The sequence below is a fragment of the Eurosta solidaginis genome, chromosome 1 (genome assembly GCF_040869045.1).
Source record: "Eurosta solidaginis isolate ZX-2024a chromosome 1, ASM4086904v1, whole genome shotgun sequence".
NCBI classification, from domain to species: Eukaryota; Metazoa; Arthropoda; class Insecta; order Diptera; family Tephritidae; genus Eurosta; species Eurosta solidaginis.
In genome coordinates, this window is record NC_090319.1 from 281,909,985 (window position 1) to 281,928,149 (window position 18,165).

General features: G+C 34.6%; 1 protein-coding gene across 1 annotated transcript in view; it reads left to right on the plus strand.

Moving 5' to 3' along the window:
• The first annotated feature begins 7,685 nt into the window (after positions 1-7,685).
• The window catches only part of LOC137237393 (lysosomal acid glucosylceramidase-like), a 48,163-nt gene continuing 37,683 nt past the window's right edge, over positions 7,686-18,165 (plus strand). The window contains exon 1 of the mRNA XM_067760964.1: positions 7,686-7,816. Coding sequence (XP_067617065.1) covers positions 7,750-7,816 — 67 coding nt within the window. The 5' untranslated portion in view covers positions 7,686-7,749. The remainder of the gene's footprint in view (positions 7,817-18,165) is intronic.

Below are 18,165 nucleotides of genomic sequence, written 5' to 3' on the forward strand. Positions count from 1 at the left end.
AATCGTTTATTTTTAACAAATTATTTTAATAAAATATAGCTAAGCAAAAGCACTACGACCAAAATTGCCCAAAGCTCGCTAATTTCCCGAATCTCCATCTTTACAATCAAAACTTTATTTATATATTTGGATTTTAAGAGCGAAAAGGGGACCCATACATAAAAACAGCAATTAGAAAGAATATATATGATTTTCAAAGATGAAGCTCACACGCCCAGATTCTCTTGACTATGTAAGCGGTTTATCTGTGCATTGGTATTGGGATGAAATATTCGAACCCTCATTCATAGATATCGCGCACAAACAAATGCCCGATAAAATGCTTATCTCGAAGTCTTGTATAGGTGATAAACCTTGGCAGAAAAAGCCACCTATTTTAGGTTCATGGAAGCGTGGTGAGAAAATGACACGCGATTTTCTGCAAAATAATATCAATGGTTGGGCTCGATTGGAATATTGTGTTGGATGAAGAGGGTGGTCCGAATTATGTAAACAATTTCGTCAATAGTCCTATGATAGCCAACATGACAAGTAAGTAGTGTTTTTTTTTGTTTGAAATGTGCTTTGATTCTATGGTGTAAATTTTCTTTATCTTTACTAGACCGACTTGAACGATGTTCTATACGATGGGTAATTTCTCGAAGTTCATTCCTGAAAGTTCAGTTCGTATTGCTGCTGAACTTTCAAATATAAATATTGATACGATTGGCTTCTTGAGACCAGATGGCAGTATAGTCCCGTGTAGTTTTCAATAGGTTGGTATATCAATTTGTATTTCCTGAAGAAGTATTTAATAATTATTAATTAAAAATCTATATCGGCTATGCGAGTGTTAATGTCAACATTGTGGATACTAAGCGTGGCTCGATTTTATTACAAATACCTGAGAAATCTATACATACAGTGCTTTTTTATTGAAATAGTAATTATTCGAATGAAATATACGTACTTTCCGCTTAATACTTAAGAATTCATGAGCTTAAGCCAAGAAGCAAGAAAATCTTTACTGGAATATTGCTATGGTACCCTATCGAAAACCATCACGTCCTTATCATCAGGCAATTTCTTAATGTTATCAAAGATTTCACCGAGACTCGACCCACGGATAACTCGGTGAAACTGCGGTTGCCTTAACCACTAGGCTATTCTGTTTGTAGTTATTTTCTTGCTTAATTCAGTTTTATCACATTTTTACGCCAACAACACAATTTGAGACAATCATCATCATCATTAATTGGCACTTAACCGCCTAAGCCAATTTGGCTGTTTCGTAACAATTCACGCCACCTATCCCTGTTTGGCGATAGCTGACGCCAATTGGGAGCACCAAATTAGGTCAAGTCTTCTTCCACATCTCTTGCAAACTGTCGGCTGAAAGACTTTCTTGGCCGGAGTGTCTTAGAACATTCGTATAACATGGCCTAGTTTTTATTCGCTGCACTATTGTCATATCTGGGTTAAACTCATACAGCTCATCATTATACCTCCTTCGATTCTCGCCGTCGGCATCACGGCTAGAACCATAAATCTTCCGCAGATCTTTTCTGTCGAACACTCCAAGAGCCACCTCATCTTTTCTCGACATCGTCCATGATTCCACGCCATACACCAGCACAGGTATGATGAGCGACTTGATAAGCGTGATTTTTGTTCTTCGAGAGAGGAGTTAACTTTTCAATTGCCTATTCAGTCCAAAGTAGCACTTGTTTCATCGTATACGTCATACATTGTTCAGATAAGTGATTTATGGTCAAAGCTATATCATGCAGACCACAAGATATGTGAAACTTTGTATCCTCACACAAAGTATGTTCCAAAGGAGCTGTGCAGCTCCAATGGGCAGTGTTGTTGCTGTTTTTTAGGCTGTCCTCCTTTTTTTTTTGGGTATACACTTAGTCTCCCACGAGGATAGTGGCCATATTGAAGTATCAGTGTTGTAGATTAACTATTGCACTCTTACTGATGGCGTATACTCTGCTCGAAATATACATACCTATAAATACACTTAGAGCGACAGGTATGATAGATCTGGGATCGCAAAACTCGTTTAAGTGACTTTCCAGCAGTTTTGAGGCATCAGAGTACTGTATACGTGCTCTAGGTTCATTATATGAGTGTTTGCTCCCTAATTCTATTTGCAACCTTCTCTAAAGTTTTAGTGTTTTAATAATATCATCTCATCCCCTACGCTCACATACTCATTTTGAGATATGAATTGTGAACAGAAATCTTTGTAAAATAGGGAATCCATATACTGACCCTCGCTCAGAGGTCTGGTTCACAGATAAATGGGAGCTGGTATCTATGCGCCGAACTTCAGGCAGAAATCCATGCAATAGAATTCTGCAATGGAGAACATACACGGACAGGCCTATTCTCGAGGAGTATCCTCATTATGTCCGACAGCCAGGCAGCCTTGTACGCAGGGCCGGATTTACGTAAAACTCTGCTCTGTGCACTGGGGAAAATGCCGCCTTTTTTTCTGAATTCTACACGAGTAATTAAAAAAAATCCATACCGATCTCTGTAGAGTGGAAATAGAAAGGTTTTTATTTGTTCACCATCCAGTTATGAGAGAATAATTACATAACGTCCATTTTTATATGTAAATTAATATAAAAAGTTGACAAGTTGATTCAAGATTAATGCTCAAGAAGGGTAAGAAGTGATTAATCTTTTTTACTTCATATAGTTCTAATTATAAACAAAATCCACAAATAAAATATAACATCCATCATTTGACTTACAATATTCAAATATGTAGTAGCAAATTAAAAGTTCCTATGAACATACAAGATAATTGCTAAGTTATGAAACGCAAACGTGCCGACTTGTTAATTCATTTTTTTATACTCAGCTGAGCAGAGTATATTAATTTTGTTCGCATAACGGTAGTCCGTTACGGCATAAACTAATCGAGATAGATATAGAATTCTATATATCAAAATGATCTGGGCGAAAAAAGAAATTAATTTAGCCATGTCCGTCCGTCCGTCTTTCCGTAAACACGATAACTTGAGTAAATTTTGAGGTATCTTAATGAAATTAGGTATGTAAGTTCCTGGGCACTCATCTCGCTATTTAAAATGAACGAAATCGGACGATAACTACGCCCACTTTTTCGATATCGAAAATTTCGAAAAACCGAAAAAGTGCAATAATTCATTACCAAAGGCGGATTACCTTATGACGCAGAATAGAAAATTAGTAAAATTTTGGACAATGGGCGTGGCACCGCTCACTTTTAAAAGAAGGTAATTTAAAGGTCTTGCAAGCTGTAATTTGGCAGTCGTTTAAGATATCATGATGAAATTTGGCAGGAACGTTAGTCCTATTACTATATATGTTGTAAATAAAAATTAGCAAAATCGGATGAATTAAAGTCAAATTTTAACAAAAAATTTAATATCTTTACAGTATATAAGTAAATTATGTCAACATTCAATTACAGTAATGATAAGGTGCAACAAAATACAAAAATAAAAGAAAATTTCAAAATGGGCGTGGCTCCGCCCGTTTTTATTTAATTGGTCTAGAATACTTTTAATGCCATAAGTCGAACAAAAATTTACCAATCCTTGTGAAATTTGGTATAGGCATAGATTCTATGACGATAACTGTTTTCTGTGAAAATGGACGAAATCAGTTGAAGCGACGCCCCGTTTATATACACAGTCGACCGTCCGTCCTTCCGCTCGGCCGTTACCAAGATAACTTGAGCAAAAATCGATATATCTTTACTAAACTTAGTACGCGTACTTATCTGAGCTCACTTTATCTTGGTATTAAAAATACGCGAAATCCGACTATGACCACGCCCACTTTTTCGATATCGAAAATTTCGGAAAATGAAAACAATGCCATAATTCCATACCAAATGCGAAAAAAGGAATGAAACATGGTGATTGGGTTGGTTTTTTAACGCAAAATATAACTTTGGAAAAAACTTTGTACAATGGGCGTGACATCTAACATATTAAGTAGAAGAAAATGAAAAAGTTCTGTAGGGCGAAACCGAAAGCCCTTGGAATCATGGCAGGAATACAAATGGCCTTTAGTAAAGTACTTCACAATAACTCTGATACTTCACAACCAATAGCTTGCTTAAATGAAACTGATTGTCACGCCTCTACTGTTGCTTTCTTTTATACTGTCTGGTTTCCTCGTTACATAGTTCTAGGCTTTTCCAGAATTTACTTAGTTACTGCTATATAATAATAACTACAGATGCACGTGCATAGCTCTCATATGCGCGTGTATTTGTGAGCGACACTTCGACAATTATAATTGCATACTTTTGGGAGCATCTCAGATAAGATATCTGCATGTGTTTGTGCGTCCCTATTATGTGTAGACATAATGATTGATCTATTGATGTGCATACAAGTCCCTGCTTAGCATCGCTTAGAGATGACAGTACCCCTTAGTGTTGCTAATATTCGTAACAATACATAAATAAATTAGTGGTACCCGACAGATGATGTTCTGGGTCACCCTGGTCCACATTTTGTTCAATATCTTGAAAACACCTTTACATATACAACTAAGGGCTACTCCCTTTTAAAACCCCTATTAATACCTTTATTTTGATACCCATATCGTACAAACACATTCTAGAGTCATCCCTGGTCCACCTTTATGGCGATATCTCGAAAAGGCGTCCACCTTTAGAATTATGGCCCACTCCCTTCTAAAATACTCTTTAATATCTTCCATTTGATACCCATGTCATACAAACACATTCCAGGGTTACCCTAGGTTCATTTTCCTACATGGTTCTTTTCCCTTATTTTGTCTCCAAAGCTCTGAACTGAGTATGTAATGTTCGGTTACACCCTAACTTAGCCTTCCTTACTTGTTATACCATGAGTCTGTAGAATTTCGCAACGGTGTGTCGATACAGTAAAGGAATTGTACAGTGCTTGGGCTGTATTAAAGAAAGAAGCTGCTTCGGGCGTATTTTCTACCACATGGACACCAACCAAATTCGTTGAATGACCTGCAAAAGGAGTGGGTTGTGCTAGATCATTAATTCCTTTGATTAATGCCTGTAAAACTGAATAAATTCCTGATACATTTCTTGCGTTTTCGTATGACTGACTTCGACAATCTGCAATATTAAGATCCAGAAACTCGAGAACTGATATTACAGCAATAAAGAAATCTTCAGTTTTGTGCCCCTTATTTTCAGTAAACATCAGTAATCCTTCAACAGGCGTTACACCTCTTTTTACAAAGTTGATCAACATGCGATACGTCAGGTGTAGAATCCACGTTGGCTATTTCACGCAGTAAGTATATAGAATCTCAATATTTTTCAATAGGGTTAATGTACAGATAGTTTGCAAATGCTGTGCAAAAAGAGTTTCAACCAGTTTGAATTATTGTGACATATGTATACACCTCCTTGCTTCGAGATAGACCAATCTTCAATATCAATAGGCTTTTCTTCTGTTCCATCCTTTTTAAAATTATGTAGTTTTGGAGTTTTTTTTTCAAAATTTCCATTTTTTATTAGTTTTCTCTAAAGCCCGCTTCATACGCAGAGCTACTTAACCTTTCGCGCCCGTCACTCATATCTTCGAAATACATATAATAATCCTCAAAAGAACCGATCATTGTGGATAAAACAAGTGTGATATCTTATCCGTTAATTGCTTGACAGGATCAATATGGCTGCTTTTTACCGTTTTGACAGGGTGTTCATTATGGCGGCACATAGGGCCGACTATCTTCAGCGGGTGATAGAAAGAGATGCAGAATGAGACAGCGATAGTCAATTAAAAATCAGGTGATCAATTCTGTTTGTAACTTCGACGTCTATGCAAAAGTTATCACACTTGCTTTATCCACAATGGAGCCGATAATTATTGAAACCAATTGTTGCAAGCCGTCAAACGTACAAAGATGTTTACTCGATCGGGAACAGAATGACAGCTGATCACACTTTGACTGGGTACGTCCAATTGAAAAAGTGAATGTTTTTTTAAGTTTTTAACAAGATAATAACCAAATTACATTCAAACTTACCGAAAATGTGTGAGTAAAATTTAAATGCTGTTGGTAGGTGACGATTAATGAATAAAGCTGGGTTTGTCGGAACTTTCCACATTCATAGTTGCGAGAATAATGGTTTTCTTACGCCACTTGAACAATTTCACGGAACAATAAAAAATGCATTTCATGTTTAAAATTTTGCTGCCCCCCAAAATCTGCCGCCCTGTGCGGGCACACCGACCGCACCTAGTGTAAATCCAGCGCTGCTTGTACGACTTGCAGTGTTACACATTTACTAAGACTGAATGCATTGGATTCCTAAATGATATGGGAGCCAAAAACAAGGTGCTATTAGGATGAGTTTCAGGGCATTAGCAGGGTGCCATAGCAGTATTCTATGGTCCAGAGCCCTTCTGTGGACTCACAAAAGTACACACATAAGCAGGGGCTGAAACTGTTATTCCTTTTATAATGTAAATCATTGCAAAACTATTAATTTTGGACTTTAAATATATTTGGATCAAGATAAAAATTATTTTCGGACTTTTATTTCTTGAGCCCGATAGAACTAGTTAAACTCGGACTTTTAAAAACAAAAGTCCGGAAATAAAAGTTAAATCCGGACTTTTATTTTTCAAGGCCAAAATAAAAGTCCCGCTTGATAACTTTTTTAATTCGGATAAGCCGGTTCTTTGTTATCAAGCGTGACTTTTATTTTGGCCTTAAAAAATAAAAGTCCAGATTTAACTTTTATTTCCGGACTTTTATTTTTAAAATTCCGAATTTAACTAGTTCTATCGGTCTCAAAAAATAAAAATACAGATTTTACTTTTATATGTGGACTTTTATGGAAAAAGTTCGAAAAATAAAAAGGATGCATGATTCGACATGATATTGCTATAGGGATACCTGAGAACTCAAACATTTTCACCTAGGACAATTTTTTGACCAGGACTTTTTCGACTCCGAAAAAAAAATTATTATTTTCCGTCCCTGCACATAAGTGATTAGGAAATAAAGCAGTTCAGACTACACTGGTTTGACTGGCCAGGTCAAATTCTTTGTACTTCCAGAGGAGAACCAACGAACACTCACTGTGTACTATACGGTATAGTGTTCCGTCTACTATATCGAATTGTTCTACTATATATCGAATAAGTCTACTACATTGAACTTCTAAATTTGATAAGGTACAGTATACAATGCAATTGACACCCCTGTAGGGGAAGTGTCTTGTTATGCTTTGGTGATATTGTAGTAGCTTCGGAACTCTTAATAGTTCGTCATACAATTATTTTTCTTGCACTCCAATAGTGAATTTAACATGGCAATGTTCTAAGGAATGGAAATACTTCCCCGCAGCATTAAGTATTCTGTGTAGGGCACCTGGTTGCAAGGAAAATTCACCTCGACTTAGTAGCTTTTACGACGGCGTCGACGATATGCTCATTGGATCCTTGGCAAGCTCAACAATTTGCGGTATTTTGAAAATTTAGTAGCCATTAATTCTCCACCTGCTGGCAAATGTTATAATACTTAAGAGGCATAAAATGTTAACTTGCTTCGATTATCGCATATTCCAACTGATAATATATGTAGATTACTGATAAATTTATGATTTAATTCACATATTTCGCAATGCATGATTGAATATTTTTTGGATTATGTTTTGCTTTCAGGTAATATTAGTAGGATGGTATTAATTGTGTTAGAAGCACATAATCGCAGTATAAAATATAAATAATATAAAAAATGGAGGGAAACTCGCATGCAACAATAAAGGTCTTACTCGTATTTAGTTTCGTAGCAAATTTGGCTGGTAAGTATTTAATTGGAGGAAAGGTTGTAAAGCAGCTGTAAAACGTTGTATTTGACATACATCATAAGTGCAAAGCAGTGTAATCGGATTGAAGTCCGAGGAAAAATTCCGAACCATATGGTGGCAGATACGCCGAATAAACCAAGCGAACTGGGCCCGTATAACGTTTTACGATCCGTGACTGAAAATCATTTTAACTAAAATGATAACCATGCAACGTTCAAGCTTTTTTACAAATTATAATAAGTTATGGTTCGAGTAATATTTGTTGCTAGGTCACATATGGCATTCATCTGATTCACTATTACAGAGCTATTGCGATTTAAAAAATTAGTGCCGTTCACGGATCGTAAAACGTAATACGATCCTTGGAGAACTCCAAAATTATTTTACATCATTATTACTAAAACGAGAATAAAAACGATAACATTCGAATCTTATGTAATAGACCTGGACACGTTAGTGCACCTTGTTGTTGTTGTTGTAGCCGTGCTTCACCCCATCCAATAGGTGTGTTCACGTTAGGTATGTTCACGTTTAAAGTAATGTTTTAGCCCAGGAATAAGGAGTTGGACTCCAATATTGATTTTTGTTGATTTAATGGGTTTTCGCGTAATGTAATAATAGAGGTGATGTCAACAACATAACCTAACTTTTTCGGAAGCTCTATTTTCCAGTATTTACTTGTATTACAAAAGTATTAAATGTTGATTGTTTCATTTTTCGTACAAAATTCCCCAAAAAATTTGTTTTCTGCAAAATTGTTTCTATATTCTTCTAGGGAACGCCAAGTTACGTTAATCTTTTTGGCTAAGTAATTCTAGTAACGGCTTATATAGTTATAATATTTCTAAACGTATAGTAAAATCCTTTGCGCTCGTAGTAGAACACAAAAGCAATTTTTGTATGATAGACAGCCTTCTAAAATAAGCATGCCGAAATTGTCAGGATAAGGGAAAACGTCAACAGGATGAGAACGCCTGAATATTCATTTCCTCATGGGTTTTCGTTTGAGTTTCTAATATTTGTAACTTTTTTTAGTACTTCCGCCAATTACGGAAAAGAGTCAAACTCGATATATCTCACATATTGGAAACGGGAACATGACCGAAAAGTGATGAGAAAGCAGAGGCAATAGCAAAAAAAAGTAGAGGAAGTTTTTAAGGATGTGGTAAAAGTAAGGATACCAAGAGGAAGAGGGAGAGTGAGAGAAAAAGTAAGAATAAAGGTAATGGGGTAATGGTTTGAGAAAAATTAGTAAAAATATGTGAGGTTTACAGGAAGAGCAAGAATAATATAAAGATAGGATTAAGAGTAATAGTGATAGTTAGACTTAGATAAGAGAAAGAGCAGGGAGAATAAGAAGAAAAATTTGAAGATTTAGGGAAGAATGAAAGGGATAGTGAAGTTAAATGTTTAGCCAGAGGAGAGGCAGGTGAATAGATAAAGAAAGTCGGAGCCATGTCTGTCGGGTTTTATCATACAAATATTTCATGTTTGTCTAAACGTTTCCAGGGTCAGCCAGAGCTATTTAAAATAAAGTTTTGATAGGGCACATATTTCTTTTCTGGCATCAATGAATTGCTGTAAGTTCTAACTTTTAGAAGCATCGTTGCAGTAAAAACTGTTCCGCTTTATATTTTTAAGCCAGATACCATTTTCTGCCCAATTAACCTACCTCTTAAAGCTTCGTGTATATAGATAAATGTTGAATATCGGGACCGTGTAGCTCCGATCCTTGGCTGTCGTATTAAAAGCCTCCCAGTTTCTCTTCCGCGATTTCATGACATTGTTACAGGCCGTCGATCATCTCATTGACGTCAAAAACTTTGTTTCAATATTCCTTAGCTGTGGAGAATGGGATACTCTGAAGATCCAGCTATTCAGTTGCGTTACTAAACATTTTCCATTACCACTCAGGAAATAAAAAAAAAAACAGATAGAAAGATTTTTGGCAATTTCTCCTTTAATTTTCAATATAAAAAGGTTATTCTAATATATCATAGAAGAGTTTCTGAAAAATTCACTTTGATCGGAGCTATATGTATATAGTATATACCTATCCCATACAACCGATCGCTCAGATAGAAAGATTTTTGGCCATTTATCCCTTAGTTTCCAATATAAAAACGTGAAATTTGGTGATATATATTCTAATATATCGTAGAAGATATCCTGAAAATCACTTTGATGGGAGCTATAAATAAAATAAATAAATGTAGGGCGCGATAACCTCCGAAGAGATTTTAGGCGGAGCTTCTCTTCCAATTTGCGTCGTGCTCCTTTTCAATTTTTCCTACAAATTGGCGGGACGGGACCTACTTGTTTTATGCCGACTCCGAATGGCATCTGCGAGGCAGATGAGTTTTCACTGAGAGCTTTTCATGGCAGAAATACACTCGTAATGCTTGCCAAACACTGCCGAGGGGCGACCCCACTTAGAAAAATTTTCGTCTAATTGAAAACCCTTATTTCTAAAATTTTGATGTTGCTTTGCCCGGGGTGTGAGCCCAGGGCATTCGGTGTGGTAAGCGGAGCACGCTACCATCACACCACGGTGGTTGCCATCGATCGGAGCTATATATAGTATATATCCCATACAACCGATCGTTCAGATAGAAAGATGTTTGGCCATTTCTCCCTTAATTTACAATATAAAAACGTTAAACTTGGTGATATATATTCTAATATATCACAGAAGATTTCATGAAAAAATCATTTCGATCGGAGCTATATATATGTAATATATATCCCATACAACCGATCGTTCAGATAGAAATAGTTTTAGCCATTTCTCCCTTAATTTCCAATACAAAAACGTTAAACTTGGTGATATTTATTCAATATATCATAGAAAATTTCCTGAAAAAACACCTTGATCGGAGCTATATGCTATGGTGCGCTACTTGCAGGAGTAGCCAGTACCTGACAACTTACTTTAAATATAAGTGGGAATTGGGCCTTGTGCTCATCCCACCACTGCAAAACGTCGAAATCATCGTAATATGACACGGAGTTCATTCAATATATTGTCTTCAGGCTGCGCCATTATGTGTGGAGCTTGAAGGAAAGCTTGTAGAAGTTCGGCTTCGCGCGATGTGCATGCTGGGTTTAAAGAATCGTTTTGATTTTCACTATTATTTATGTGCATTTCCATCAATTTTTTTATTTCATTTTTAATTAATTCTTTTTCATTTACTGAAGATTGTATGAGCTTATTAGCTGTTGGATAAAGGAATAAGGCAATTTTGTGGAATACTGATAAATTACTTTCCACCAACATTTCTGATTTAATGAGCAGTTCTGCCTTAAAACCTTTAATTATTTCCAAATTCCTCTCATTCTGTGAACATGCGTTTTTGAAATGCAAAAGGTGAACTGTAGTCAAATGAAGTGTTACATAAGACGATCCTTCCAACTTTTCTGAAGTTCCTGTGAAAATTTTAAGTATGTTTGCTAGTTCATTCACAATACTCAAATTTATATTACTAATTAAATTAATCTTATTTTTTTCTGTCAAAATATTGGTAATTTCTATCCAGTTTTTTGCTACTGAATCCAGTAAATAATAAATTGTGTTCCAGCGTGTGGGAGAAACGCTCTTCAAAGAGGTATTAAGGATATAATCACAACCACTTTTTTTGAAATATTTCACTAGTCTTGTGCATTTACTACATATTTCTAATACTTGCGGCTGCTCATTAATTGATTTCTCAATAATAGTGTGCAACAAATGGTTGAAACAATTTATGTGATTATTTTGTCGAAACGCTGCTAACATATTTGGTCTCCTGTCTGTAACAACAATACACGCTCGTTCAGTTCGCAATCAAAAATATTTAGAAATTCGTTTATTTTATTTCTTATGTTCACATCTGGAGTTATATTTCTTACAGTCTCTTCGGTGTAACTTTCTACTAGAATATTGTATTTACAAAAAAAAAATACTTACATGTGCAAGGTTCAAACTTCATCGATTTTATGCCTACCAGCTTATTTTGTAATCGTCCTTCTCTTACGTAGTGCATCGTTAAGCAAACAAATGTAGTGTGATAGTAGTCATCAGTCCAAATGTCTGACGTGAGACCATATCCAATATCTTTTACGTTTTTTATTTCCGCCTTAAGGTTTTCAAACTTTATTTTATACAAACGAGTGATATTTCTCGAAATCGTCGTCGGATGAGGTAGTAACGTTGCCAAATTAATATTTGCACCAAATTTCGCACCTACCTCTATTAAAAGCTCCGCAAAATTTTTTAAACCGACGTCCTCAATTTTGCACACTCCATTCGATAACTTTCTCTATACACTTTTTTTTTTTTGTTTCCACATCAGTTTCAATTTTCTCTTCCGGAGTCGAACCACACTTTTTGAACTTATATAGCATTTGTGCTTTACTAAATTTGAGGTGATATTATTTTTAAAAGTAAATATTGAGTAACAGTTTCGACATGCTAAGAGAACGTCTATTTCCCCGCCCGTATCATTCATTATTTTCCCGAAAGTTTCCCAAACCTTGCTTCGCCCTCTTTTGTTCTTATTTTGTTTTACATGAAATGGTGTATTAACTTTGGTCCGATGTTTGTAACGTTGAAAAATATGGACTCACCATTAAGTATACCGAATTGATCAGGGTTACGAACTGAGTCGATATAGCCATGTCCGTCTGTCCGTCCGTCCTTCTGTCTGTTTGAACGCAAACTAGTCCCTCAAAGTTTGAGATATCTCAATGAAATTTGGCACAAGGATGTATTTTAGTATTATATTAGACATTTGTCAGATCCGGTAGGATCGGAACACTATAACAAATATCTCCCAAACAACCGATCGTTCAGATAAGACGATTTTGGTCATTTTGATCGGAGCTATATATAGTATATATCCCATACAGCCGATCGTTCAGATAGAAAGATTTTTGGCAATTTCTCCCTTAATTTAGGAAGTATAAGCGTGAAACTCGGTGATATATATTTTAATATATCATAGAAAATTTTTGGAAAAAATCACTTTGATCGGAGCTATATATAGTATATATCCCATACAACCGATCGTTCAGATAGAAAGATTTTTGGCAATTTCTCCCTTAATTTCCAATATAAAAACTTTAAACTCGGTAATATTTATTCTAATATATCATAGAAGATTTCGTGAAAAAATCATTTCGATCGGAGCTATATATAATATATATCCCATTCAACCGATCGTTCAGATAGAAAGATTTTTAGCCATTTCTCCCTTAATTTCCAATATAAGAACGTTAAACTTGGTGATATTTATTCCAATATATCATAGACGATTTCCTGTAAAACTCATTTAGATCGGAGCTATATATAATATATATCCCATACAACCGATCGTTCAGATAGAAAGATTTTTGGCAATTTCTCCCTTAATTTCCAATATAAAAACGTTAAACTTGGTGATATTTATTATAATATATCATAGAAGATTTCGTGAAAAAATCACTTTGATCGGAGCTATATATAAAATATATCCCATACAACCGATCGTTCAGATAGAAAGATTTTTAGCCATTTCTCCCTTAATTTCCAATATAAAAACGTTAAACTTGGTGATATTTCTTCTAATATATTGTAGAAGATTTCGTGAAAAAATCATTTCGATCGGAGCTATATATAATAGCTACAACAGATCGTTCAGATAGAAAGATTTTTAGCCATTTCTCCCTTAATTTCCAATATAAAAACGTTAAACTTGGTGATATTTATTCTAATATATCATAGAAGATTTCCTGTAAAACTCATTTCGATCGAAGCTATATATAATATATATCCCATACAACCGATCGTTCAGATAGAAAGATTTTTAGCCATTTCTCCCTCAATTTCCAATATAAAAACGTTAAACTTGGTGATATTTATTCTAATATATCATATTTTCATATTTTCTTTATTCAGTCTATGATTTACAATAATCTTACAGACTAGATTATCAAAAATGTCTTATATATAAGTAGAAGGTGTTAAAAAATTTACATAATATAGAGAACTAGCGGACCCGGCAGACGTTGTTCTGCCCTAAATTTGTTCTATATGCATATATTTTATTTATTTATTTATTGATTTAAATATAGTAATCTTTGAAACACAATGTTTCTTACAAACTACATAACGAATTAAATGTATTTACAAAATAATTGTTTAAGTTAAAAATTCATTTAATTGTAATTTGAATTTAGATTTTCCAATTGAGAAATTTATACTCAAAGAATTCGAGAACAAATTAAACTCTCGTAAGGTTCTGATGAGAGGGGCATAATATGCATAGTTAGTCCTCACGCATTCAGTAAAAAACAGATCATTACTTCTTATGTTCCTCTGTGGAACTTAGAAGTTAATTCGTTGTAAAAGAGTCGGAGCGTCTACTATGCCTTGAATGATGTCAAACACAAAGCTAAGCGAAAGCAAGATTCTTCTGTTATCCAACGTCTTCAGGTTAATAAGGAAACATCTAGCATTATAAGGAGGAATAGGCTCTTCATCTTTAAAATCAACAAGAGAGGTTAATAGCAACAAAATGTGCGCGTTCTCACCTTTAAGCTCGGCAATTTCTTTGAGTAGAGAGAAACGAGCTACTGGTTGAGTATTATTGCTATTAATGTTACTGCTGTTGTTATTATCGTTACCGTTCTCAGCAGTCAAACTGGTCAAACCAGTATTTGTAGTGCTGCATACTTTGCATATAAACAGCTTACCAACATCAGCAATGCACTCCAAACGAAAAAGTTTTTTTACAATTGTAGCATTGCATCTTAGATTGGGCACGATCGACTTTCTGCCCACACACACACGGCATAGTTATATAAATATATGTTTATGTTTATGTTTTTAAAATTGATTTTCATATCTATCACTCGACAAGTTTAAAAAATCCAACATTTACACAATTGGTAGACTACCAATAAGCATCAATATATCACCAATTTTAGAGTCACTGTCTCGTACATTTAATTGAATTAATTGATTTATAATACGATATTATATCAAAAGATGAGGCATCAATAACAGGAGCGACGTAAAACATGACCGACCAGCTCGACACTCAAACAAAATCATAGAAGATTTCTTGAAAAATCACTTTGATCGGAGTTATATGTATATAGATATTGTAGGATAAATATTTTAGATATTTTTAAATATTATTTTTTATTGAAAAAATTGAATTTAATTTCCAGCAGAACAATATCAAGAATGAAAATTTTTGAAAGCAAAAAATTCAAGATTGAAAATTAGAACAAATACATAAAATATTTAAAATAACAAAAGTTGATATTATTTAAAGTTATTACAAATACCCTACATTACTCCCCCTTCCAGAGATAAATTGTTATATAAATTAAACGTTACTTTCTTTTTTGTTTTTGTTTTAGTAAAGTGTGCAAAATCCACCATAGCAGGTTTCAAACGCTCAATAGGAAAAATTTTAATTTCATTATTTATTTCTATTTTAAAATAATTGAGTTACTTATTGGCCGGTAAAAATATATATCAGTTTTATTTTTCTTTGAGCTTAAGGCCTATTTTTATAAATAAAACACTTGATTTTGTGTTAAATTATTTAATTTATTCGATATTTCGACCTTAGTCTAAGGTCATCATCAGGACTGCAAGAAACAATACAAAAACACTAATAAATTTATCAAATATTAACATTTTTGACATAAGTCATTTTCACATATAAACAACATATAAAAAATATAGATATATTTAACATAAATCATCAGCACAACTTACGTTTTAAGCAATGCTTTAAAGACTAAAATGCGAAAACACAATAAATTAAGGAATAGCCGACGAATCAAACAAAGAGTGTGCATAAACAAATGAAGTCCCGTAATTGTAAACAAAAATTTTATAAAAACAATAATACATTAAGCGGCGAAAAAACAGCATGCAGAAAAATTGATCACAGCAGTGTAGTGTTGTTGTTGGGAGAGCTCAAGAGTGGCTTTTGTGCTTTATTATTAGGTTGCGGTAGGCGTAGGCACAGTGTTCAGTGTCTGCCTTAAAATTCATACGTTTATTATTAGGGGTGTCAACTATGTGTAGCATTTCTAACGTGAAGCGTTTATTATAATTTTTCTCCTCTTCTAAAATGGTGACGTTCTCAAAATCCGGGTAGTGGCCTGTGTCTTTACAATGTGCTGTTAATGCCGTTTTATTATCAGAAAAATTATTCCTTAATTTTATATTTGATTTGTGAGCGGATATCCTTGTCTTGAGTTTAGATTTTGTAGTACCCACATATACTTTCTCGCATATGTGGGACCCGTCACCAATACAAGGAATCCGATACACTACGTCAGATTTTTCCTCTTTAGCTATGGGATCTTTCAGTTTGCTGAATACTTTTTTTAATGGGTTGCTGTAGGTAAAGGCTAGCTGCACCGTTTCCTTGTCATACAGTTTGGAATTTTTGATCCTCTCCGAGAGCCCAGGGACATAAGTAACCGATTTATAAATTTTTGCAGTTTGATTTTCCCTATTACTATCTTTATCACGCCTCGAGTAAAATTCGTATATAAGTTTGTAGATTAATTTCGTGGGGAAATCATTATTTTCTAGGGTATCCTTAATGATATTGATGTTTTTGTTGTGGTACAATGTGTCGCTGATGGAGAGAACACGCCTCACAAAATTTTTGGCAGTGTTAATTTTTATATTTCTAGCATGCTGCGAGTAGAAGTTAATCAATCTTCCAGATGTTGTGGGTTTTTTGTACCAGTCTATTGTTAATCGGTTATCTCTCTTAATTATTAGGGTATCCAAAAAAGGTATTTTTCCGTCCTTTTCTATTTCGATCGTAAACTTAATGGATTTATGATACCCGTTGAGTAGATTTAACAATTTGTCTGTGTCCTCTGTTTTTACTATGGCGAATAAATCGTCCACATATTTAGCTAACAATCTAGGTTTGTTGGCCGATTCCATTTCAAAACGTGTTAAAAGATCCTCCATCACAATATCGGCTATGACTGGTGATGCTGGAGAACCCATGGGCATTCCTGATCGTTGCTCATATATTTTATCTCTGTATTTAAAGTAACGATTCTCTTTAATACAAAACTTAACTACAGTTAAGAACAGTTCTTTTGTCATGGACGTGTTCTCCTTTATCTTGTCCCATTTTGATCCTATGATTTCAAGCGCCAAATCTACTGGTATACTAGGGAATAAAGACACAACGTCGAACGACACCAAACTCTCGTCATCATACACATACGTATTGTGTATTTTATTTTTGAATTCAATTGCGTCTTTGATGTTATATTTAGAAGATAGGGTTAGTTTATTAAGAATTTCTACAACATATTTACATAAATTGTAGGACGGGGAATTAACGGACGAACAGATAGGCCGGAGTGGAGTTCCTGTTTTGTGAATCTTCGGCAGACCATAAATACGGGGTGGATTAGACGTTTTACAATTGAGACGATACTTTTCTTTCAAGTCAATGACCTTGTTATTATATAATTTATCAACTATTTCGTTGTTTTTTGCTTGAAGTTGATTTGTAGGGTCTCGTTTTAGCACTTTGTACGTGGAAATGTCGTTTAATATTGTTTGCATCTTTTTGTTATATTCCGTTTTGTCCCTTAATACAGTGACGTTCCCCTTGTCTGCATTGAGAACCAAAAGTTGTTCGTGGTTTTTTAAGAACTGTTTTGTGGAGCGCAATGTTTCTAGCGTAAATCTATCCCTTACAGAAATGTGTGTCTTGTTAATGTGGTTCTGCAAAAGTGTTGTCAAATTATTCCTTTCAATCTCTTGTTTTTCTTTTTCTTTAATTGTTTGTATACAGTTCTCGCCATCTGCTATCAACTTAAATAAAGGAAATTCTTTAACCTCGGGGGGCATCGCGTATTTTGGACCATGGGATAGAAGCCACATAATATTTGTTGGTATTTGTGTGTCTGTCGTGTTACAAATGTAACCTGGCACCACCCTAATGTTCAAACTTTGTTGTTGTTTCTGCTTTAACTGTTCGTACTTGTTAACTTGTGTATTTTTCACGTCGGTCTTTAGCTTATTTATCAAGAGCTCTTCACTTTCAAAGAATGTGGTGGCATCATGTGTTGTTAGGGAATTTGTTATTTTAGTTTTTAACATATTTACCTCTTTTCCATTTCGCCGTAGAATCTCGTGTTTTATTGTGATGAGAAGATTTATAAGTTTGAACCTGATTCTCTCTATGTACTTACTCACGGTATTAGCTAGTTTTGTTGGTAGTTTGTGACTATTGATGTTGCTGTTTATAATGTAACTTATAGTTTTGGTTGCATTTGTTATGAAGCTGGGAGTAACGCCGTTTCTCCTACATCTCTCC